This window comes from Mauremys reevesii, linkage group 3, assembly GCF_016161935.1.
Source record: "Mauremys reevesii isolate NIE-2019 linkage group 3, ASM1616193v1, whole genome shotgun sequence".
NCBI lineage: Eukaryota > Metazoa > Chordata > Testudines > Geoemydidae > Mauremys > Mauremys reevesii.
In genome coordinates, this window is record NC_052625.1 from 98,334,274 (window position 1) to 98,360,278 (window position 26,005).

The 26,005-nt window shown below is 41.3% G+C and overlaps 1 protein-coding gene across 4 annotated transcripts in view; it reads right to left on the reverse strand.

Annotated features, from left to right (window-relative positions):
- The window catches only part of PLEKHG1 (pleckstrin homology and RhoGEF domain containing G1), a 228,882-nt gene that overhangs the window by 59,446 nt on the left and 143,431 nt on the right, over positions 1-26,005 (reverse strand). For all 4 annotated transcript variants that reach the window (XM_039530890.1, XM_039530889.1, XM_039530891.1 and 1 more), the window contains exon 3: positions 18,491-19,029. In XM_039530890.1, coding sequence (XP_039386824.1) covers positions 18,491-19,029 — 539 coding nt within the window. The remainder of the gene's footprint in view (positions 1-18,490; positions 19,030-26,005) is intronic.

The window sequence follows — 26,005 nt, forward strand, 5'->3', positions numbered from 1 at the left end:
AAATGATTTTCAGTGATACATGATTTCTCTAAAATTAAACAGTGAGTCTGGAAGCATATTTTCCGGTCAATACTAAACAGACTCAGTACGAACCTGTCATTCATTTGCCAGATAATTAAATCCTTAGGTTGCTCATTTCACATAAAACCGCAAAAAAAAAAAAGATTTTATGTGACCCCACCCTTTTCCGATGCATTTTTAAAGCAGTAACTAAAAAATCACGTCATTAGAGCAGGGGTCAGCAACCTTTCAGAAGTGGTGTGCCGAGTCTTCGTTTATTCACTTTAATTTAAGGTTTCGCGTGCCAATAATACATTTTAATGTTTTTAGAAGGTCTCTTTCTGTAAGTCTATAATATATAACTAAACTATTGTTGTATGCAGGGCCGGCTTTAGGCCTATTAGCCCGATTCCCGGGAATCAGGCCCCGCGCCTTAGGCGCCTTTTTAATTTTTTTTTTTTTTTTTACTTACCCCGGCTGTGGTCTGCTCCGGGGTCTTCCGTGGCCCCGCTCCCCTGACCAACGCGCCGGTGGGAGCGCGGCTGCCCCACAGCCCCGCTCTCCCAGCTGGAGCTCCAGCCGGAGCGTGGCAAGCCTTACCCTGCAGCCCCGCTCTACTGGCTGGAGCTCCGGGCCCTTTAAATAGCCCCCGGAGACCTGGGGTAGCAGGGGGGGACTCCGGGGACTATTTAAAGGGCCGGGGCTCCAGCTGCCTTTGCTGCACCCCCTGCCCTGCGCACCAGCCCCACCCCCCCCGCCTGCAGCCAGCCCTGCACCCCCTGCCAAACCCCCTGCCCTGTCTCCAGCCAACCCCTGCCACACACCCCTGCAGCCCTGCCCAAAGCCAGCCAGCCCCACACACACCCCTGCCCGCACCAGCCCTGCCCACACCCAGCCCCACACCCCATGCCCTGTCTCCAGCCAACCCTGCTGCACCCCCCTGCCTGAAGCCAGCCAGTCCCACACTCCTCTGTCTCCAGCCTTGCCAACCCCCCTGCGGCCCTGCCTGAAGCCAGCCCGCCCCACACTCCCGTCTCCAGCCAGCCCCGCACCCCTTGCCCTGCCTGCAGCCAGCCCCTACCTCCAGTCAGCCTGCCCTGCCTCCAACCAGCCCCATGTCCACTGCTGCCCTGCAGTTCCCAGGGCAGTAACCCTGCACACCGGCTTCAATGAGGGGGGCAGGGAGCAGCTGGGACCCACACATGTGCACATCCCCAGGGAGTGGCGGGGACCCACACATGTGAAACGGCAGTCATTAATAACCAATCAACAGCATATATGATGCAATGTACATAATATATAATTTTATTATTTATATAGTTATGGAAAGTAAATAATACATGGAAGAAATGAAAGGCCTTTTTTTACACTTTTTTTTTTTGTTTTTTAAGTCATCCCTGCCAGGGCCCTGCCGAAAATGTTCAAATTGGGCCCTGGTTGTATGTAAAGTAAATAAGGGTTTTAAAATGTTTAAGAAGCTTCATTTAAAATTAAATTCAAATGCAGAGCCCCTCCGGACTGGTGGCCAGGACCCGGGCACTGTGAGTGCCACTGAAAATCAGCTCGCGTGCTGCCTTCAGCACCCGTGCCATAGGTTGCCTACCCTTGCCATAGAGGAGTTTGGTATCCTAGCCAAGATTAGCAGTCAGGAATTCCTATCCCCCAGCCCTGTGCTTAGACCACTAAGACATGCCTTTCTTCACTTCTTAGATATATGGACAAAATAGTGCCAGTCTTTGAAAGCTGTATGCAGTAAGTAGCTTGTAGTTACTTATTGTTTATAAATCTTCCATGGTGTACCACGGCAATAGCATGGCTTAATCAGGAGACCTGGTTGTACAATATCAAGTTTTCAGAGTAAAATCTGTCCAAAGAGTTTAAATTTGATCATTTTTGTGGTAAAACTTGTCCATATAGCTCTACAGAAAAAACAATGAGGAACAAAGACTGGAGTTTTCAAATATGTTTAAAAGGTGCCAGAAATTAATCAGGATTAGCCCCCTCTCCTTTTATCCATGCCTTTTACTCCAAAATATCTGACTAAAGATAGATGTTCATGGCAACCTTTGAACCTACACATTAAATATATCAATCACAGCAGCCCACTATACCCCAAAGGTGGTGCTACTTTTGCCTTTAATGGTAACTGCACAACTAAAAACTAGGATTTTCAAAAATAATAAAATCTCTTTTAAAAAGATTTTGAAAAGAACATGCTAAAAAAACCAAAGATAGACTTGTCATTGGTCACAAACTGAAGATTGCACTGCCAAGAAAGATAGCTTTAAAGTTTGAAGGCCAGACTTGTTAGCATAAAGAAGCTGTAGATCACTTCATACAGACAAGGGAATCTGTATTACAAACCTCTATACAGACATTTTTTCAAACAGCATGAATACCAATGTACTAGTGTCAAATAGGGTCACTAGATAGCAAGTGTGAAAAATGAGGACTTTTTTCCCCAGGGGAAGGGATATAGTTAGTATATAAAACAAAGCCCCTAATATTGGGACAATCCCATTATTATCGGAACATCTAGTCACCCTAATGTCAAATAGCCTAGTACGAAATGTGAAAAGATGCAGTAGTCTCCATTTAAAATTAACCCTTTCAGTGCCTTAAGAAAATCCTTGTGATATTTAGAGATGCTCGTATGTGGTTCTATAGATGCAAGCTGTAGTGCAGGGGTCGGCAACCTACGGCACGCGTACCACCTTTGGCACACAAGCTGATTTTGCCTGGCATGCGGCTGGCAGCCGGGGTCCTGGCCGCTGGCCCCACTCAGCACGCGGCCAGCTAAGTGAACGGAACCCCAGACCGGCAGAGGCTGAGCGGGGTCAGCAGCCAGGACCCCAGACAAGCAGCAGGTGCGCCCCCCGGCTCCCCTCTCACTGTGCTCGGGTTCTGCAGCTCCCGGAAGTGTGAGCCACCGTGGCCACTGCCCCTCCCGCAGCTCCCCCACTCTGGCTGCCTCAGCACTCCACGTGGAGCCAGCATCTGAGCGGCATGGGCCTGGTAAGGGGAGTCCCAGAGGGCAGTCAGGGACCGGGGGGAGGGTTGGGAGTTCTGGGGGTCCTGTCAGGGGGTGGGGAGTGGTTGGGATGGGGCATGGGAGTCCCCGGGGGTCTGTCTGGGGGTGGGGTTGTGGATAAGGTTCGGGGCAATCAAGGTACATGTAGGGGATAGGGTCCTGGGGGGGAAGTCAGGGGACAAGAAGCAGGGAGGCTTAGGTAGGGGTGGGGTTCTGGGGGACAGTTGGGGACAGGGGTCTCAGGAGGGGGCAGTCAGGGGACAAGGAGTGGGGGGGGGGTTGTGGGTTCTGACCGGGGCAGTCGGGGTGGGAAGTGGGAGGGAGTGGATGGGGGCGCGGCTAGGGCAGGGCTCTCCCCTTTTTTTTGATTATTGAAATATGGTAACCCTAGGCGAGGGGGGAGCCAGGGGGTGCATGGGGGCTGGCGCCCACATACACCCACTGCAGCCTGCAGGAGATCCTGGGGGGGGAGGGGCGGGCGCTGGGCCGCAGCCTGGGCAGGAAGCCCCCCTGCACTGTGCCAGCTCCTCTGTGGCTAGGGCTCGCTGCTGCCGCAAGCTCTGGTTCTCCGGTGCCTCTGGAAGGCAGCTCCTCTCTGCCAAGCTGCTGCAGCGGCCCGAGCCCAGCAAAGTGGACTCGGGGCGGGGGCCACCTGGGTGGGGTGGGGAGGTGAGGGCTCACGGGGGGAGGGGGGGCTGTGCACCCTCCAGAGGAGTTCAGGGGTTGGGGAGGGGGGAACCTGGTCTAGGGAGCAGCCTCTGAGCATGGCTGGCCCCTGGGGTCTATAAAGGCTCACTGGGATTTGCCCCTCAATGAACCTATGTGCAGGGGTGGTGGTGATGGGGGCAATGACAGGGCTAGCCAAATGGACCCTAGACAAAATCCTGTCTAATTCTTGGGACACCTAGTTCATCACTATGATCTTCTTTCTGCCTGTTCCAGGTTATTACATGGATCAGCGTTCATGTCGCACTCCTCGTCAGTACTGGCCCAAGCTGGGGAACCTAATGATCTAGCCAGCAGACCAAACTCGGTGATTAATTCTGGTCACATGCCACCTGAGGCATGCTGCACATATGCTAAGAAGACTATCAAGTCATGGCTGCAGCCACAGACTGGTCTTTGGTATCTTTACTCATAGGAGAGTGAGTAGCAGGTAAATTTGGAGATTAGGAATGGAAATCTTGTGAAAAAACCCACACCTTTAAGCAGTTTACTGACCTTCCACTGACGGGCTGTGTCAGGTCACCATCCATCAAACTTTCCAGGGACTCATAAGAGAGAAGTACACAAGACAAAAGAAGCCATTTGTTCAGTAATTATGACACTAAATGGAAACATTAAACAGTAAGGCACAGCAATTAGTGTGTCATATTCTCTGGTCACTGAACAGGTACAATAATCTCTCCCAAAGTTCCTGAAGCAAAAGCTGCAACCCACACTGGGTAGCATCAATAGAAACTATAATCATCACCCTATAGCCTAGAATTTTTTTAAAAAACAAAAAACCTAACAGATGCATTTAGAAGTATAACAACTGACTTACACATTGCATAGTTCTTTAGACAGAAGATTGTTTTTATGCTATATTCTATTACACTTTTCTGCATGCAAATAAAACTATTGCACAGATACTTGTTTTTACAAAAGCACCTTTCATCTAAAAATCTCAAAGTTGTGGACACACTTTATAGATTAATCATCACAATGGGAATTGGTAGGTACTGATTATAACATTTTTATAGAAAGATAAAGCAAGGCACAGAGAAGTTAAGGTACTTGATGAAGTCACACAATGAAGAAGTGGCATGGCCAGTCAGAGAACCCAAAAGTCTCAAATCCTAGACCCCTACTCTGTTCAAAGAGCCTTCCTTTTATGACTAATTTATGGCATGGCTGAGCATTACAAATATTTAAAGGCATTCTAAAACACCTTCTGAATCACTTTACATTCTAGAAGAAAAATTGCATTTATTTTAAAATAGACAGACAGGAAGTCTGGTAAGTCTGTTTTCCAAGGAAAAACAAAAAAACAAACAAAAAAATTAAAACCAAGTATAATGAAGACAAATACATATGCTGTCTTCACTAGCCACATGGCCAAAAATTTAGCAGTGGATTTAATTACTACCATTTCGGGGTGAGTGATAAGTTACAATGCTGAAGCAGGACATGCCAGTGGATGGTTTGTTACTGAAGGAAAAAAAGTTTCTTTTGTTTGCAAAGAGTTTTCTTGTGAAACCACAAAAACGGCAACTCTTCTCACCTCCCTTAAACAAACCCAAAAAATAAATGACAAGAGAGAACTCTGTCTCAACTCAAAGACATACACTATCATGGGTTGTTTTTTTTGTTTTTTGTTTTTTTGCTTTATCATCTATTCAGGTGTAAAGGTCAGAGGTATTCCCCAGTTAACAAAGATAACAGTTACTGACAGAATTTATATGCAATAACACTGGTCTACAATTTTTGAGAAGTCGTCTGCTTCAGTGATAAAATGTCCTTTTTATTATGTATTTTGATGTGCTGAATTCAAATATGACAATTAAAACAACTGATTGGCTACTGTTTCTAAGTTATTTAAGTTTTTACATTTTATGTCTATGTATATTGTGTAGATAGTAGAGTTTTAATCATAAATTGTAAACCTAGGTCTTTTCATGTGTTTATGGTTGCTTTACATGATAATATTTCACCTGTCCTGTTTATGTAACACTTTAAAAATCAGCAAAAGGGTTATATAAATAAAATTTATTCTGAAACAAAAGGCAAAAAACTATTATGTACATAGTTTAGTCCTATTCAGTGTCTACTCGGCGCTTCTTGGCTTGTCTCTTGTATTCATTAAATGGAGCATCTCTTGTCACTGTCCAGCAATAGTCCGCAAGCATTGATGGGCTCCATTTGCCCTGATAGCGTTTCTCCATTGTTGCAATGTCCCGGTGAAATCGCTCGCCGTGCTCGTCGCTCACTGCTCCGCAGTTCAATGGAAAAAAATCTAGATGAGAATGCAAAAAATGTATCTTTAGTGACATGTTGCAACCAAGGCTTTTGTATGCCTTGAGGAGGTTTTCCACCAACAACCTGTAGTTGTCTGCCTTGTTGTTTCCGAGAAAATTTATTGCCACTAACTGGAAGGCTTTCCATGCCGTCTTTTCCTTGCCACGCAGTGCATGGTCAAATGCATCATCTCGAAGAAGTTCACGAATCTGAGGACCAACAGACACCTTCCTTTATCTTAGCTTCACTTAACCTTGGAAATTTTCCACAGAGGTACTTGAAAGCTGCTTGTGTTTTGTCAATGACCTTGACAAAGTTCTTCATCAGACCCAGCTTGATGTGTAAGGGTGGTAACAAAATCTTCCTTGATTCAACAAGTGGTGGATGCTGAACACTTTTCCTCCCAGGCTCTAATGACTGTCGGAGTGGCCAATCTTTCTTGATGTAGTGGGAATCTCTTGCACGACTATCCCATTCGCAGAGAAAACAGCAGTACTTTGTGTATCCAGTCTGCAGACCAAGCAAGAGAGCAACAACCTTCAAATCGCCACAAAGCTGCCACTGATGTTGGTCATAGTTGTCATAAACAGATAGTTAAGGGTTAAAGTCTCTTTTACCTGTAAAGGGTTAACAAGCTCAGTAACCTGAGGAACACCTGACCAGAGGACCAATCAAGGGACAGGATAATTTCAAATCTCTGTGGAGGGAAGGCTTTGTCTGTGTTCCTTGTTTTCTGTGTGTGCTCTCTTTGGATCTAAGGGCAGGTCTACACTAAGGGCGGGGGTCGAACTAGGGTACGCAAGTTCAGCTACGTGAATAGCATAGCTGAATTCGAAGTACCCTAGTTCGAACTACTCACCCGTCCAGACGCCGCGGAATCGAAGTCCGCGGCTCCAAGGTCGACTCTGCCACCGCCTTTTGCAGTGGTGGAGTACCAGAGTCGACCGCGGCGCTTCCGGAGTTCGAACTATCACGTCCAGATTAGACGCGATAGTTCGAACTCCGAGAAGTCGAACTCACCGCGTCGACCCGGCTGGTAAGTGTAGACTAGCCCTAAGAGAGGCCAGACATGTCTCCAAGTTCTCCTGGAGTATTTCCTACTATCCAGTATAGTGAGTATTAGTTAAAAAGGTGGATTAGTCTTTTGAGTTACTTTCTATATTTGCAATTGTGTGTTTGCTGGAAGAATTCTTTATTTCTGTTGCTGTTACTGATTATTCTGAGGAGGAGGGAGGGGGAAGTCTCTCCAGTTTTTATAAGTTAGACCCTGTATTTTTGCATCCTGGTAATACAGAGAGAGTGTACCTTTTTTTCCTTTCTTTAATAAAATCTTTTCTTTTTAGAACTTGATTGATTTCTTCCCTTGTTTGGATTTTCAGGGGAAGGGGAGGGGGAAAAGTGAATCCCTCTTTGGTTGATTCAAGGAGTTTGAATCAGGTATCTCTCCTAAGCACTAGGAGAGGGGAGGAGGGAAATGGTTTGTTTCCCTTTGTGTTGAGATTCAGGTTTGAATCTGTGTTCCCCAGGGAAAGTTTTGGGGGAACAGGGAGTGTGTCAGACACTTAAAAAACTGACTGGTGGCAGCGAGAACCAGATCTAAACTAGGATTTTAGTTTAGAGAAGTCCATGCAGGTCCCCATCTTGTGAATGCTAAAGTTCAAAGTGGGGAATAAACCTATGACAATAGTTTATGCACCTCAAAAGTTGTTTCATGTTGTCATAGGTTTCCTTCATATGGACTGCATGACCAACTGGAATTGATGGCAAAACATTGCCATTATGCAGTAAAACAGCTTTAAGACTTGTCTTCGATGAATCAATGAACAGTCTCCACTCATCTGGATCGTGAACGATGTTGAGGGCTGCCATCACACCATCGATGTTGTTGCAGGCTACAAGATCACCTTCCAAGAAGAATGGGACAAGATCCTTTTGACGGTCACGGAACATGGAAACCCTAACATCACCTGCCAGGAGATTCCACTGCTGTAGTCTGGAGCCCAACAGCTCTGCCTTACTCTTGGGTAGTTCCAAATCCCTGACAAGGTCATTCAGTTCACCTTGTGTTATGAGGTGTGGTTCAGAGGAGGAGGATGGGAGAAAATGTGGGTCCTGTGACATTGATGGTTCAGGACCAGAAGTTTCATCCTCTTCCTCGTCTGACTCAAGTGAGAATGATTCTGGTGCATCAGGAACCGGCAGTCCTTCTCCGTGGGGTACTGGGCGTATAGCTGATGGAATATTTGGATAATGCACAGTCCACTTTTTCTTTTTTGACACACCTTTCCCAACTGGAGGCACCATGCAGAAGTAACAATTGCTGGTATGATCTGTTGGCTCTCTCCAAATCATTGGCACTGCAAAAGGCATAGATTTCCTTTTCCTGTTCAACCACTGGCGAAGATTTGTTGCACAAGTGTTGCAGCATATGTGTGGGGCCCACCTCTTGTCCTGATCTCCAATTTTGCAGCCAAAATAAAGGTGATAGGCTTTCTTAACCATAGTGGTTATACTGCGCTTTTGTGATGCAAAAGTCACTTCACCACAAACATAGCAGAAGTTATCTGCACTGTTCACACAAGTACGAGGCATCTCTGCTCACTTTGGCTAAACAGAAATGTGTCCCTTTGCAAAATCAAACACTTACAAATAAGAGCACGACACTGTATGATTTCTAGAGCTGATATAGGGCAATTTGTTCAGCAGAGTGATGTAAGCTTTGTTATGATTGCATCATCCATGACTTCTAGGAATAACATGATGCAATTCATATAATGTATGACGCAATACCCGCTTCAGATTGCATCATTCATTGTTTTGCCTAAAAAGCAAGTACTGTCCAAACCCATTCATAGATTTATTCATAGATCCAGTCAAAGATGTATTTTAGTCATTTCTGGTTTAAATTGAGATCCCTTCCCTTTATAACTCACTTATCCTCCGCTATTCCCAAGTCAAGGGTTGTATATACTGACCCAATAGCATAACTTGAAAACTAGAGCCAATCAACAATTTTAAGCATCATTTTTGTTCTCAGTGACCCAGAATTAGTAAAGTTTGACTACATTTATTTCAGAAGCATTTTGGCTGTAGAGCAGTGTAATAATTCAAATTTAAAGATCAATAGTCAATTATTTATATACTCCAGAGAACACAGCTTCCTCATTATAAAAAAAAACAAACAAAAAAAAGTCTCAGAAGCTTAATAGAAATGTACATAACACCAAGAGCTACCCATCTGCTACCAGGGAGTGTATCAGAGCCAGAGGGCAGAGTTTAGCAGATGTATTGTCTATGGCTTTCTAAGTGACAAAGAGGTTCTACGGGTCTCACTAAATGGTAACACAACCCAATGGTCCAACCTCACTTTAGTTACAGAGACAACATTTCACCCTCAGAATCTCTTGAGAATGACAAGCACTCCTAAATGGTGCATTCCACATATAACTACACTTTTCCCCCCTCCCCTCAAAAGAAAAGAATCAAAGCTTTCCAGAACAGAAGTAGATTAACTCTCACCCTTTTATCTACTTTGATTTGCATTTAGAACAGCATTTACTAGGCTGTAAACAGACAGCATGGTTGAGTGATTTATCCATTGCTCCAAATAAAGTGAGCACAATAGCAGTAAGTCTTTTCAGCAATTCGATAGTTCATTGGAGCAGCAGTAGCAGCTATCTTGGCCAGTTATCTTCCACTGAAAGCTTTACAAAGATTAACAGTGGATTTGTAGAAGGCTTATTTATTACTGTAGCATAATTTACCATTTCATACTGACCAAAAAACAGTGGGTCTTTAGTCAGCTTTAAGTTGTTTATCATTATTATTTATCTGTATTGTGGTATGGCACAGGGTCCAAGTCATGGGTAGGCACCGGGCAAACAAAGAGATGGTCCCTGCCCCAACAAGTTTACATTCTAAAATGAGAGACAACAGGTAGACACAACAAACAAAGGGATTATTGTTTTTTACATTAGAATTTTCCACCTACTAGAGACATATCGAGCAAGAGATAGGAACAGCTTTTATTGTGAGAAATGAGATAAGGCAATTATAATGTCTATTAGAAATGAAAGTATGAGACAATCACATTTAGTCAAGGCTTTATGTATTTCGTATGAGGTTAGCCTAGAACCAATCCCAATACGTGCCTTAATTTGCACATAGTATCTCTGTTTTAAGCTCTGCTCTGTTGGTTTAGAAAGATATCCTTTGTTTACAATATACTTTATTCATACTGGAAAATAAGCCCCTTCTCTGGCCAAAAATAGCAAGAAAGAACCTTTTGACCAGGGTGCAGGCTGTAGGAGTCAAAAAAGTGTACATAGTTGGCATAAGGTTTTAATTTTATAGGGTAACTTAGTATATAGAATAATAGAATATCAGGGTTGGAAGGGACCTCAGGAGGTCATCTAGTCCAACCCCCCCTGCTCAAAGGAGGACAAATCCCTAAATGGCCCCCTCAAGGATTGAACTCACAACCCTGGGTTTAGCAGGCCAATGCTCAAACCACTGAGCTATCCCTGCCCCGGTATAGGAAACTTTCTTAATCTGAAACAATACAAGACAAACATATTGTAAAGAACAGTATATGCACACCTGCTCACTCACTCGGGCTTTAGGATATTTAATATGGCCTATGTCCAAAAAGCAAAAATACCATGTGCAAAACAGAAAGGGCCCATTAAAACAATAAGATTTTGCCTCAGGAGGCAAAGGTTGAGTTACATTAGCCGATTCTTGCAGGAAGCAAGAACAACTGTTTACGCATGTAACAAGACCAGGTATATTTCTGAACTAGACATCTCACCCTCCAATAATCTTAAATATGGATTACAATAATATACTTTTAAAAACACCAAAAAGAGAAAAACACTGATGATATAAACATTTAAAATATACTCATTTTTAGAAAGAAACAGCAAGCTCCTTAATGGTTATTTTACAGAAACCATTTCCCACACAAGGAACACAGATTAGGTAAATACATCAGAACTCTCATTTACATTGGTATAAATCCAAAGAAACTCCACTGACTTCAGGAAGATTACTCTGAATTTACATTGGGGTAGCAAAGGCAAATTTAACCTCAACTTTCACATATGAATACAATTAGTCAAAATTCTCCCTGCCTTTGCAGCCATTTATCCTCAGGGAAGTCAGTGAGACTGCACAGATATGAATGAAAACAAAATCTGACAATTTTTCCTTCATGTTTCTGTGTGCCAGCAGTGAGAAAGTTCACCACAATAAAAAAGACCTGTGTATCTAATACCATCCACAATTAGAAAAATCTTATCAGTATAATTATTTTAATAGCTATGAACAAGTTGCATTTGCAGGTAATTTAAATTGCTCATCCAAATCTTTTAAAGACCTACAGAGCTATTTCTGGTTAGTACGAAAGGAGAGTGAGCTAATGGAAAACTAATCTGCTTATAACTGCTTTTTGAAGTCTTACCTTTACTTGGAATTTTATCTTACTCAAAGGGGAAAGTGGCACTAAGAAGCAAGATATCTCAGTATGAATTTTATTATTCTGCTTTAAATCTAAACTGAATGGCTTTTCTCTCAGTAGGGGGGGCAGGCAATGTAAAAGTCTTTAGCTGGCCTCCCGAAGGGGGAAAAGCCTGTTTCTAAAGTGTCACACTGTTCATGGAGAAAATTAAAGTGAACTGCTTGAACGCCACACACCTATCACCTGCATTCTCTCTTTTGTGCAGGAGATTTAAAATAAATAAACGAACCCTGTCAGCAATCTTTCTGAGGCTCATATTCCCTTGCCAAACAGTAATGCCTATCCCTGAAGCTGTGATATCGCCCTGCAGCTTTACAGGCATCATTATGTTAGTATATACCTAGTCTTTTGGCTTTAACGTGTTCAAGAATATACAAATTGTGAGACTGGATGTCAGGTTCACAATAGCAGCCCCTCCCATACCAGGTGATCTCAAAACACTAAGAACAACGTTATTGGTTGTTGTTATTACTATTTGCTGATTACAGCACTGTCACAAACCACAATGGATTTATGCCTGTCTTCGGGGGGCCTAGTAAAGACTTTTAGCATCTCAGCTATCTTTTCAACTATGTTCAAGTAACTTTGCACTGTGCAGCCTCTGGAATGTTCTTGTCTAGGAAGCATTGCTTAGAGAAGGGCATTTGCTATAAGACAACCTATTTCTTGTTTGATGGGTACCAGAGTTTGTATTATTAAATGGAAAAAACCTACCAGCTATTCCTGTTTTTAACATAATTTCCACATACAATTACATATAGGAAACATCAGGCACCATACTTAGGAGTGAAAATGGTAGTTGCAGAGGGAAAGACAATGGGAACAGAAGAAGCCTATGTCTTTAAATTTGCATAAACGTAGCAACACATATTCTATTAAGAGTAATGTAGTTTTCATACTCTAGATGTGCAGAGCTTCCATTTAGTATAGACCAGGCTAGTAGCACTGGTATTGTTAAGGTTACCTGAAACTTCCCATTATGAGACCCTGTTTTCAATTGCTCATAAAATTTTGCCAAAGTTTAATAATTTGGGCTGAAATGTTAAATCCTAGGCATCTGCCTCAGGCTGAATTGTTCTGGAAGTTTTCAGCCAAAACAGTTTAGCCATATACGAGAAAAGTTCTAGTGAAAAATACATTGTTTTGCCCACATTAAATTCTGGCAAACTTTTCTTTCAAAAGCTCTAGTGCGCCCTTGCTTTGGAGCAGGGACTTGAAATTTGGCAGGTCCCTTTGCATTGGGGATGTGCCTTTTCCCATCCCAAATCTGGCCAATTTAAAAGCCTTTGAAAAATTGCAGTTGCATGTACTCAGTATAAATGTCTTAGATTTTACCAGCGAAAGGGTGATTGAGTCAGTGAGTCTAGAAGGGTAAGACTAGGACTTGGTGGTACTTAGATGAGAATCCTGAGGAGTGGAGACTGGCTAGGTAAGAAATGTAGGACTGGAAGGGACCTCAATAGGTCATTTAGTCCAGTCCCCTGCACTGAGGCAGGACTAAGTATTATCTAGACAATCCCTGACAGGTGTTCGTCTAACCTGTTCCTAAAAACCTCCAGTGATGGAGATTCCACAACTTCCCTAGGCAATTTGTTCCTGTGCTTATCTAAGTTTTACCTAATGTCTTGCCTAAACCTTTCTTGCTGCAATTTAAAGGCCATTCCTTCTTGTCCAGTCCTCATTGGTTAAGGAGAACACTTTATCACCCTCCTCTTTATAACAATATTTTATGTACTTGAAGACTATCATCATGTCCCTCCTCAGTCTTCTCCAGATTAAACAAACCCAGTTTTTTTCAATCCTCCATCATAGGTCATGTTTTCTAAACCTTTAATCATTTTTGTTGCTCTCCTCTGGACTTTCTCCAGTTTGTCCACATCTTTCCCTGAAGTGTGGTGCCCAGAACTGAACACAGTACTCCAGATGAGGACTTATCAGTGCTGAGTAGAATGGAAGAATTACTTCTTGTGTCTTACAACTCCTGCTAATACATCCCAGAAATACATTTGCTTTTCTTGCAGCAATATTACATTGTTAACTGATATTTAATTTATGATCCACAATAACCCAGATCCTTTTCTGCAGTACTTCTTCCTAGGCAGTGTTTGCACATTGTGTATTTGTGCAGTTGATTGTTCCTTCCTAAGTGTAATACTTTGCACTTGTCATTATTCAATTTCATCCTATTTATTTCAGGCCATTTCTCCATTTTGTCAAGATCATTTTGAATTCTAATCCTGTCCTCCAAAGTGCTTGCAACCCCACCCAGCATGGTATCATCCACAAACTTTACAAGTATACTCTCTATGCCATTATCTAAATCATTTATGAAGACACTGAACAGACCTGGACCCAGAACAAATCCTTGCAGGACCCCACTCAATATGCCCTGCCAGCTTGGCTGTGAAACATTGATAACTACTCTCTGAGTACACTTTTGCAACCAGTTGTGCAACCACCTCATAGTACGTTCATGTAGGCTATATATTCCTTTAGTTTATTCATAAGAAGGTCATGTGACAGTATCAAAAGCCTTACTGAAGTCAAGATGCATCACATCTACCATTTCCTCCCTATCCACAAGGCTTGTTACTAGGGCTGTCAATTAATCAGTTAACTCACGCAATTAACTCACAAAAATTTATCGCAATTAAAAAAGTTAATCTGTGAAACCCACTGAAAAAGTGTCATGTCCCCCTTTAGAGCTGGTCCATGTAGAGCAGTGGTCTCCAAAGTGGGGTGCACAAGAGGATCCTTGGGGATACGCGGCAGGAGGAGCGCTTTTTTTTCCCTGCACTTCGGCAGTTCGGGCAGAAGTCTGAGCGGCTTTTTTTTTTTTCTCCCTTCGGCAAAAATGGCAGAGCCAGCACGACAGGGCGTGCGTGCTCAAAATTTTTCTACTGAAAGGGGAGCGCAATCAAAAAGGTTTGGAGACCACTGATGTAGAGGATGGTAACCTACTATTGCTACCAGTTACTCCGTTAGCTCAAGCGGCAGAGGTCCATGCTGTGGATCTAAAGTTCCAACCCCGCTGATGACTCATGTTGATGGCAATACGATGCCACATGATGGAATTTCTGTTTTTTCAGTTTACTAGAAAATTGGTCAAAAAATCATGTTAAAAGGTTATTAATATTGCAAAGTCAGACAGTCAAATGCTAGGAAATGCCAGAATTAAGGTTGTCTGTGCAACCTTAATTTGTCCCTCTTGCGCAATGCATTACAATCCAGTATTTAATTACACACAGTATATAATATTTGTTCCACTGGACCCACAGTATTTAATTACATGCAGTATATAATACTACTTTTTCCACTGGACCCTTGTCTTATTCAGTGCACAGATTGGATCTGCTAGGGATTAATTAGGATTGTGCAATGAAGGAGACAGTTGCATGTAGAATCCTTGCTTCAGTTGTTGCAGAAGCTGGAGGAGGTGCAGCAATTACTGTATCATAATGCATATGCACAAGGGTGTCAAATTTAGGCTGCACAGGCCACTTCAATTCTGCCATTTGCTAACTCTTTAGTGCTTGAGTTTGCAACCTTAATAATGGTTCTTTTAACATAGTTTTATGTGCGGGTGTGTGTAATAAGAAGGTCATACTGCACCTAGCACGATGGGGTTCTGACTTCTAGCTACTATCACAATATAAATTGTTATCAATAATAGTCATTAGTAGCCACTTGTAGAGTAACAACAAAACCATCAAATTTTTCAATTTTCCAAATATTTTTATAGCACTAGTTAACCATCGTGAGTGAATTTTTGTCTTATGTATTTTTTTAACTGAATCAAGTTTTGAGTAATGACTTAAGAGGAGAAAACATTCTTGCCTTTCTGCTTCCCTGTGTTGCAGGGATTCACTGGAGCCCTATGTTGCAGACACTGAATCCTTGCTGTGGGCCAGTGTGCCTGCTATCAAAGTGAGGCAAGGAGAAAGCCCAGCTATCTGGTTTGGTATCACTAGTTTCCCAAAGTAGGCGTCAAGCTCTACTAACTCAAAATTATAATGACCCCACAAGTGTCACCTAATTAAACATACCCAATAGCAGAAAACAGCGTGTTCTAACCCAATTGCTATGTCTGTCCTCTGTATATCCATGCCTAAGAATCACAAAGTCATTCCTCAAAACAATAATAATTAAACTACATTTCTAGATAACATAAAAAATTGTTTCCCTGAGTAGACTTTTTAAAAACAAAGTGTCCCCTAGGGGCAAGAGGATCACGTAGTGAAAACTCTGTGCTAACACCTGTCATTCATTTTTTAACTGTCTAAATACTTCTGCATAAAAATGTGCAAGAAAGCAGGGGAACCTCGGCAGGCCTCCAATATCAGTTAAAAATCACAACAGCCATTTGATCTTTTTGCCTCTGTCCAACAGTTTGGTGCTGTTAGCATCCAGACCACCCTGCTTTTCGAAGACTAAAGCAATGCTGACAAAATTTCACATTTAAATAATTGACAACTCCCTCTCGCTCCCCAGCAAAGTGGGGATTTTACTTTTCTCACCCATCTCATCATCTCTTCAATTTGAACATGCCAATTGCAACTTTCTTAAATGCTCTAAAAAAATAACAGGGGCAGAGAAGTATACTGCCTGAGATATTACACTGGTCAGACTTATCCCATGTCTAGCCATCACTATGTTCTTATGGGAACTTCAGCCTGCCAGTGTTAATGAACCATTTTTATAGCTCTAAGCTGGTCTTAGTTTTCATTTTAGTTTGCAGCCCAGAGTCAATCTTTTGAGATGTAACCCACCAATATTTTTATGTATTTCTTTGCAGGAACAGAATCACAGCTACATTAGGGATAGTTACCTATTAGAAAGATCCTCAAACATATTTCACTGGCAAAGCATACTTAGTTTCACATTACAGATTCATACAGTGCAGTCACATCCTTATTACTTGGGAAGAGATTTCTTTGCTATGATGGGACCCTATCGTTTACAGCTAAACAAAAAATTCTCTTGCCTAGTATTTTGACTTTCAATTAATCTGCCAAAACCTCACAAAGCTGTGAAGACTTCTTTTAATTAGATGTTCTAAATGCTTTAACAGTTTCACAAATGCGCTCCTAAAGAGCAAGTTACAGCACTTTCATAATTTCAAGATGATTTGTCTCATTTACTCAGCATTTGGTGATACTTAAGCTGTTTCTAGCAGGGCTTTATTGGCCATTCTAAATTTAATTGGATAACTTATTTCAAGATTATCTTTATTTTAGATTCCAGTAGTGTTGTATAATTTATTGTATGTGTCTGTATAAACATGGGCAGAGAGGAATGGGGGGTAAAAGCAGGCCATGTTTACTGGATCAATCCTGTGTGTACTGAATAATGACTGTACATAGGATGACTTGTTTTAACATTGTAATACAATCTTGCTTTAAACCCTTACAAAAATGAAATCTGAACAACTGACTTCAGCATAATCCCCATCAGTCATAGAAAATACTGTAATTCTGCAGGAAAAGACTTGTGAGCTTTTTTAAAATTAAAAAAAAAAAAAAAAAAAGACATGCATTGGTATTATGAAAGCCCCAGTAATCATTTTCCCCCTTCACTCTTCTAAATCATTTTGCTTTTTGTCAGTAACAGACTACCTTTTCTTTTCCAGATTAGTGATGCATTTAACATGTATATAACTGCCTAAAGCTACATACTATAAAGTTACCAGACTAGACATTCACCTCCTGTGAAATCATCTTGTTGTTGTAGTAAACCTATACACACAGGGCAGGAGGTCAAAGAAACACAGGAGTCATTTTAATAAGCAGGTAAGGTGTGCAGGTACAATGGTGATGGGCATGGTATAAGAACCTACACAGAATTACATACAGAGCCCTAAAAGGCAGGCCACGGTGATCCTTTCCCTGTAGCTGGAAAGTGACAGTGGAGCTTTTTTTTTTTTTTTTTTTTTTTAAAGTTGATGGGTGTAACATTCACCCTTAAGCTCCTTTATAGAATAGATAGCTGAAACAATAAGGGTCCCTGCCCAAAATACAGGCCACGGGCTGGAGGAGAAACTGAGCCATACGGGCCAAGGGGCTTCCAAGGGGTCTGATACAAAAAAGCGGGAGGGGGGGGAGTGAGGGGTTGCACATTTGTTTGCGCGCACACAAAATAGAAAAGCCACAGAAACAGACAGGGAAGGCAGCAAAAAGCCAAGGACAGCCAGAGAAAGATTTGTAACGTGATCCTGAGAAAAAGCTGAGAGAGCTTTTGTGTAAAGTGTTGGCTGGAAAGAGGCTTGGAACTGTGAGCAAAGATGCTGCTTCCTGTTGTCTGATTCTTACTGTGCTCAGGGAAACAGGACTTTGTGTACATTCTTTGTAAATAAACAGGGTAGCATCAAAGAACTACAGGACTCCACCACCAATTTTTCTTCCTAATGGAAAAAACGCATAAGACCCTGAATATATTCACTAACCACTTGGGTTACAAGGGGCAAATATTAAATACAAAGGTTTTGTTGTTTTTATTACTAGTTAATTAAAACGAGCATTAATTTAGGTTAATTTATGTTAACCTACCAAAGAAGCTACAAATGCTAGCAGTAATTATGGTGTTGTATGTGTTCATTTATAAAGAGCAGCAGCTCTGTACAAGCTCAAAAACTCATTTCTCTCACCAACAGAAGCTGGTCCAATAAAAGATATTACCTTGCCCCCACCCCTCATTCCCTGTTGTCTCTCTAATACCTTGGGACCAACACAGCCACAACAACATGGCATACATTTATAAAAACATTGTAGTAAGTTTATATGTGGCTCCTGGCAAGTTAGGAGAGCTGCCTGCCCTACTGCAAAGTTTAAGTGCCCTGGTTATAAGATCACATATTTTATGGATCCTTTTCTTGTGCATCTCCCCTGTAGAATGCTCATGTGATACGATTTATCAAATTAAGCAGTTCTAACCAAGCCTCCTACCTTTACAATGCTCTTTAAATCCTGCACATACGTCCTCTCAGTCTCCAGAATTTCTTGGACAACTCTGTCAACATAGAAGAGCTTTGGACTTGTGGGCTCTGTGACCAAGGACATAGCACAGTTTTTGTTCATTCCCTTAGATTCAGCTTTCCTTGGCATATTTGGCCTTTTTTCAAGACTTTCCTTGGTGTTCTGTTGCTCTGTGGGGTTACATCTTTGTAGCTCATTGCTGGAAAATCGCCTGGCTGGAATCAGCTCTAGTTTTATGGCCCCTGCTTCCTTATCCTGGTTAAACAAACCCAAATGGTTGTTTGAAACTAAGGTCATTCTGCTGCCAAAGGAACCGTGGCTGTCCCTGGAGGAGACAGAGGAGGATGTGGAACTAAAGCTGACAGGACGGTCGCTGTCTGACAGTTCCATGGTATTTATTCCACAGTAGCGGAAAGGTCTGTTCCCCCTGCACAAGTCTTCCTTTGTTGTCCTGGGGCCAGGACCCTCTGTCACAGCAGGTAAGACATCAAGAGGCAATTGGTAGTCATCTGAAAAATAAGTAAATGTTTTTACTGTTACAGTATCTCATAATACAAATTAGCCAACAGTCATCTAAAACCACATACACACAAAACAAATGCAAATCTGTTGTTCCACAGATAACTGAAACAAAAGGCTTTGGAAGGTTCGATGGTGGTCACTGTGATAGAATCTAATACCTTTCACCACTAGGTCAATGTGGCCAATCATTATAGCCATCCAACACTGGTTTGGTGGCCCATGAGAAAACAATTTGGTGGTCAAATTAGGGAAGAAAATGCAGTTTCCACAAAATCAAAAATTTCCCACAGGAAAAAAATCTTGATTTTGGTGAAAATTGAATTTTCCATTAGGAAAACTTAAATGAAATATTTCAGTTTAGGTCAGTTTGACTCAAATCAGAATATTTTGTTTTGTTGATCTGACCCCAAACTTTTAATTTGTAATCACTTCAGTAAAACATTAAACTGCTTTTGCCTATCAGTGCATTGGGAGTTGTAGTTCAGGCCTCCATTCTTTCCTATGGGCTGAGTTCCCTGGAGGACTACATCACTGATAATGCAATACAAAATTCCCTCTGACCTAGCTCTGTATGGTGCATCATGTGAGAGAGCCAGACTGGCTCTCCTCACCCACAGGAGAGAATGGGAGCATCAGGGTCTCAAACTACAAATTCCCACGAGGAAATGCATTGAGAAGAAAATGCAGTGTAACATAGAAGTGGCTCAAAATTAAGTGTTTCATGTCATTTCAACAAATGAAAACAAATTTTTGGAATGTTTAATATTGAGGGGGAATGTTTAATTGTTTTGATCAAAAATGTTGAAACAATTTCTGAATCAATTTTTTTTAGAATTTCCATTTCAGGAAAGTTTTTGAAACTTCACATTTTCATCCCAATTTTGAATGAAAACAAATGCTGAAATGTCCAAATTTCCCATGGGATGGACATGCTGAATTTCACTCCACCCTAGACTTAATTCAATGGGTAGCTGTCCACAGTTGAGAATCCAAGCTTCTGTCTCAGTAGAGAAGCGAAGAAGTGAATGAGCTTGTGAATTGAACCTTCCTACTCTTGTAACTGGCCCCTCCAGGTCAGAATTGGGGCACACTGGAGGTATGGGAAACTTGCACTGCCACAACTTATGCTGCACCTGGTCTGTGGATAGCCAGAACCTCATTCTCCAGAGAATGCCAGACTGGCAACTTTTGCAAAACAAGCACCAAACTCTTAAAAATACATACATAAAAATGTGGGTTGCTCTGACTTGTCTAAAATATATTCTGCCCTCTTATGCATACGTGTACATCAACACTGAGGGGTACTGCTAAGTGTATATCAGGACGACACAATTTGGCCATTAGAGACTTAAAGGCTTGATTATCCTTTCATTAACACTGCCTTAACACCATGCCCTGTTTTATACTTGTAAGGAAGAAAAGGACCAGATCTTAAAACTATGCTACCTTCCACCTTTCCCTGTCTTCCTCTTGCATGTAACATTTTCTTGAATAAGTTCTGATAGCGAGTGCAACTCCAAAAGGAACAATATAAAGGAAATATATTTCTTGCAGCAAAATATTTAAACTGAAATTTATTTTTCCCAAGTGGGCAGCAAAAATGTTCACATCCTTATTGATTTTGATAAGAAAAAAAGTGTGCATTTTTGTTACCAGTGTGAAATCATCTTACAAGTTAAGTTAGAAATTAGAGGCTAGCAGTGCAGAGTTAAAGGCTCTTGAAAACTGCACAGGATAAATAAGGTAACGGGGATACCCTTACACTAACTTATCATAAAATAGATTACTAAAGTACATGACAAAGAACACATGATTAGTTGCATTTGGTTGGAACATAAAAGGTTCCTGTTTCATTCAATTACTTCATACTATGTCTTCCTGTTTCGCTGATATGTTGTCTGGTTTTCAGATAACAAGAAGGTATTACTAAGTAATGTTTGTTCCACAAATATTTGTGCCATTCATTAATATAAAAAAACCCAACAATTTGGGTCAGTAAAATTGAAGTTGAAAGAAATGTTATTAGAAGTTTTTCAAATAAATATATTTACAGACACAAGGTATAAGTAAAATTTAACATGGCCCTTTAAACCTTCCATAATGTTCTTTTTGATTGCTTTACAACAATTTAATGGCCTATAAAACAAGAAGGATTAGTTGCAGTAGTTAAAATGCACTTCCTCTTAAAAGCCTACAGAAGCGTGACCTTGGCAAACACAACAGAGTTCAGGGCACCTGAAAGCAGGAGTTACCTGTACATAGAACACATTTGACCAAGGATCGTCTGTTTTCATAAAAATCATTAAAGATAAACATGCAGCACTATGTAAAAGCATGCAACTGAATGGTACACAGAGTACACCAGGCAAACCATTTACCCCCTTAAAGATCTTGTTGTGTTTTATCCTTCTTCCTGCTACCCTGAAACTAGTTTTTTCTTTAATTAAAATTCTTAGTACTTTTACAGCCATGTGTAACTCTGCAGTTTGGCTTCACAGCGTTTTATGAGAAACTTTTTTTTTTTTTTAAATCCATAGGCTAAGTGGTCCTACAGATTCACTTCTCAAAACTTCATGCTGAACCCATAAAAACACAACGGTTCTGCATGATCTCAAGCAGGGGCGGCTGTAGGCATTTTGCCACCCCAAGCACGGCAGGCAGGCTGCCTTCGGCGTCTTGCCTGCGGAGAACCACTGGTCCTGCGGCTTCGGCGAACCTCCCGTAGGCGCAGACCCTCCGCAGGCAAGCCGCCGAAGGCAGCCTGCCTGCCGCCCTTGCGACGACCAGCAGAGCGCCCCCTGCGGCTTGCCGCCCCAAGCACGTGCTTGGTGTGCTGGGGCCTGGAGCCGCCCCATATCTCAATGCAAGAACTACAAGTCACCCCAGGTTGTTTAAAATGGGTTCAGGTTCTACAAAAAGTTTGTGAATCTCAGAAAATTGTATGACATGCTTGATTGGAGTTCTGAGCTTAAAACAAAACCAGAAAGCAGATTTGTTTCCGTGTTTTTGTGTTATATTATAAACATTTTGCACAGCTGCAATTGCTTTTAAGTTTTGCTTAGTATAAGCCTAGAGACTAGCCCTAATAAAAACTGGATCTGAATGCCACTGAACTTCTGCTCTACCTATAGGTTCTTCTAACAGCCTCCATCACCATCATATCTGAGTTTTTCCCAAGTTATCCCCACAAAACCCTTGTGAGGTGGGAAAGTATTATCCCCATTTTACAGATGGGGAAATAAGGAACAGATAGATTAACGTATTTGTCCAAGGGCACACGAACAATCTGTTGGAAAAAATCCAAGAACTGAATGCACTCCAGAAGCCTAACTACAAGCTCATTCTTCCTCCCTTGGTGAAGTTCAGATTTCTGCTTTTGTTGTTTGGGCCCCATCTCCATTGCCTTACAGATATCATAGAATATCAGGGTTGGAAGGGACCTCAGGAGGTCATCTAGTCCAACCCTCTGCTCAAAGCAGGACCAATCCCCAGACAGATTTTTACTCCAGATCCCTAAATGGCCCCCTCAAGGATTGAACTCACAACCCTGGGTTTAGCAGGCCAATGTGCAAACCATTGCAAATACCTCTTCAATAGATTGCCCAAATTGTCTACCACCTGACTGGCAAAATAATCTCAAGGTGTTAACAATGGAAAAAATCACCACCCCTAATAAAGATTTGTCTAATATTATGATCCCAATGATTTAACTTCTTTTACTGTGTACACCTCAGAGAACACTGAAACCTCTCTCAAAATCCTGTTTCTCTCAAACTTCTCTTCATAATGAGCAAATTCATTTTTCAAAAACACACTGAGGGGCTGGCTTACAGAGTTGCTGAACACCCACAGTTCCCAATGACATCATCTGGCCATTGTGTGGGTGCACTTCTGGAGCAAAAAAGACTAATCTTTTGCTTACATAATTATTGTTCATGCAAGGTCTTCTGAGACTATATACTTACATAAGTGTACTCTTTGACCTACATTTAACCCAGTGCATTGCCTGTTATGTGTTTTGTTGTTTACTGAAACTTTTGCAACAACAAGTAAAAAACAACAACAGATCTTTTGGAAGGGTTGAATAATGGTATTTAAAGTTGTGTTCTGAAAAGCTATCAACCTGAAATTTGCATACTGTAATTAAGGAATAACAATAATTACTTGTTAGTTCAGCAAAGAGATGAGGATAATTACATGTTTGTCCACATTCATGAGGAAATGTGCTTCAGGACCAAGATCTTTCTTGTTCCTGGCTTTCCATTAATCGAGGCCTTGTCTGCAGTGCCACTTTACAGCACTGCAACTTTCTCACTCAAGGGTGTGAAACCCCTCACCCTGCCCCGAGCGCTGCAAGTTTCAGCACCTCATGGGGGTGTTTTTTTGTTTGTTTGTTTGTTTTTACACAGCGCTGGTGCCACGACTACACAACCATGTTAAAGCGCTGCCGCGGCAACACTAACATTTCTAGTGAAGACATGCCCTTAGTTAGGCTTCCCAATCAGTCTGGCTGACTCCCAATGCAACATGCAACCCACTTGCACCTCCCCAACAGGAGAATTTTAACTAATAAAAACAATGATGTGCACATTCTATAGCAGTGCAAGGTGAAAAATACATTCATTCCATACCAAGAGGCAACTGGGATGCTCGTTATAATGCTTAGTAAGACTACAGATAAAACCTCCCACTATATGATAATATATACAATAGTATAATGCAATTTGAGATAGAAACAAAAAGTAAGCCTTTGAGTATATGTTTTTATTCCTCTGTGTTTAGTACATGTAATTTTACAAGATATATTACACACATCACCAGCACCTTGAATTTTACTATTCAGAATTTGTATTACCTTTCTTCTCGTATGAAAGGTAAGTTTAAGTTATAATCTACACAATCATTGTTTGCAGAAATCAGTCTTTACTTCAGATGCTCTGAAAGTTCAGCTGAATAAAAACAACAAGACTATAGTATACCTTTCAATCCTTAGTTATAGTTTTGTTTAAAGCTTTTAATAAAAAGGCATTGGTCCATGCTGTATATGTATTTAGCAGAAGTTTTACTAAACCAATCTACTAAATGTATTAAATTTGAAATTAAAGGATAGCCTTATCTGAAATTAAACAACACAGAGACAGAGAGAGAGAAGTTTCCCGTTTGAAAAAGGAATAAAAGTTACATTAAAATGCATACACTGCAATGATGCCACTGTTACTATTTACATAAATACATTCCTCTGATGAAGGCATTCTCTACTATGAATATTAGTAAAGCGAAGAACAGTCCTTTGTAAACAAACAAAAACCACACACACAACAACTGGCCTTCCTATAAAGTATTCAAGTTTGGAAAACTCAACTTTTAGCTTTTATTTCATTACTGAACCCTTAATATAAATGTACATGAACATAGTATTATCTGCAACTTAACACTCCCTGTGTACAAAATCACTTTGGAAAGACAGTACTTGCCGCATTAGAACACATAATATTGTGGATTCACTCGTAACCCTCATGTACAACAGCTATCCAAGTACTTGAACTGAACTTTGAGCAACAGAAATCCCATTTATTAGAGATCACAAGAAAAGGGGAGGAACAAAATCCATCAACTAGCTTGCCTCCATAAATTAATCTCCCCACTGTTCTATATTTAAAGTAGAATAGCCTTCTGTCATATCAGACCACACTGATGTCCCAGAACATTGTTGAGAGGGAAAATCCTCTGCGACAGTATCTCACCACTGTGGAATGTCTCTGGCTCCTTACACAGTGAATGAACAAGTTCCCCTCTGTATCTCAAATGCTCTGTGAACAACTCACAACCTACCTGTGTGTAAGAGAATAAATGCATCCTCTGCCTTCAGCGGCTCCAGAATTACCTCACTGAGCACTTAGGTAAAATGAGAAGCTCTTACTAGTCTGTACAACTCCTTCGGTAGAAATATTGCATGAGTCAGCTTTTTTATATAAAAACCCTATACACAAAGGCTTCACAGAAACCTGATTCACAACTTTCTCACTGCCTTTTTCCCAGTGTACCCACCACAGTCTTCAGCATCACTAAGCCTTAAATGAAACATGACATCATTCAGTTCAGGGACAGGACAATAGACACCACTGTGGGTAACTTTAAAATGCACACTTCACTGAGCAACACCCTAGAACTTCTATTCTTTCAGGCACAAGGCTGTAAAAACATCAAATACAACCCACACTTCCACAGCATATTTTACGCTTCACCCTTTGATTCACTAGACGATATTGATAAGCATGCAAAGTAAATAAATCAACTTAATGGTACCGTGAAATCCCTCAGTGCTAGAAATTCCATGTGAATTTGTGCTGCTAATTAAATAGGATCATTTTGGACCATATGCTGACTCTACAGCAGGTCCAGAAAAACTTTTCAAGTCAGTCTGTAAAATCTTAATATTTTAGAGTTAAAAAATAAGATTTTTAGAAAACAATATTAAACCCACACATTGACCAGTCAGCACTGGAATGTGGGGATGCAGGGCAGGACAGAAAGGAGCCTGGATAGGGGACAAGAAGACAGACAGGAAAAAGCATGGAAGGGGGAGGGGGCAGAGAAGAGAGAAAGGATGAAGAAAGTAAGGACAAGAAAAGGTAAGAGAATAGAAAATATAAAAACAAAACAAGAACACACACACACTTAGGAGGAGGAAAAATAGAGTTACAAGTGGAGAAGAACAAGAAATGAGATGTGACTCAGAGCAGGGGAATATATTTTGGCTATATATATTAACAGAGGGTACAAAACTGACAGTGAGTTGGGAGAGAGAGAAAGCATTAGAGGGAGCACTGCTGGATACATCCTGTTATCCCTGCTGTTGCCCTTTACTGTGTCATATCTAGATTTTAATCTGAAATGGGAGAGGGAAGAAGGGGTTGGTGTTGCCTTGCTGAGAAGAGGAAAAATGTGGGTACTGCTTTTCCT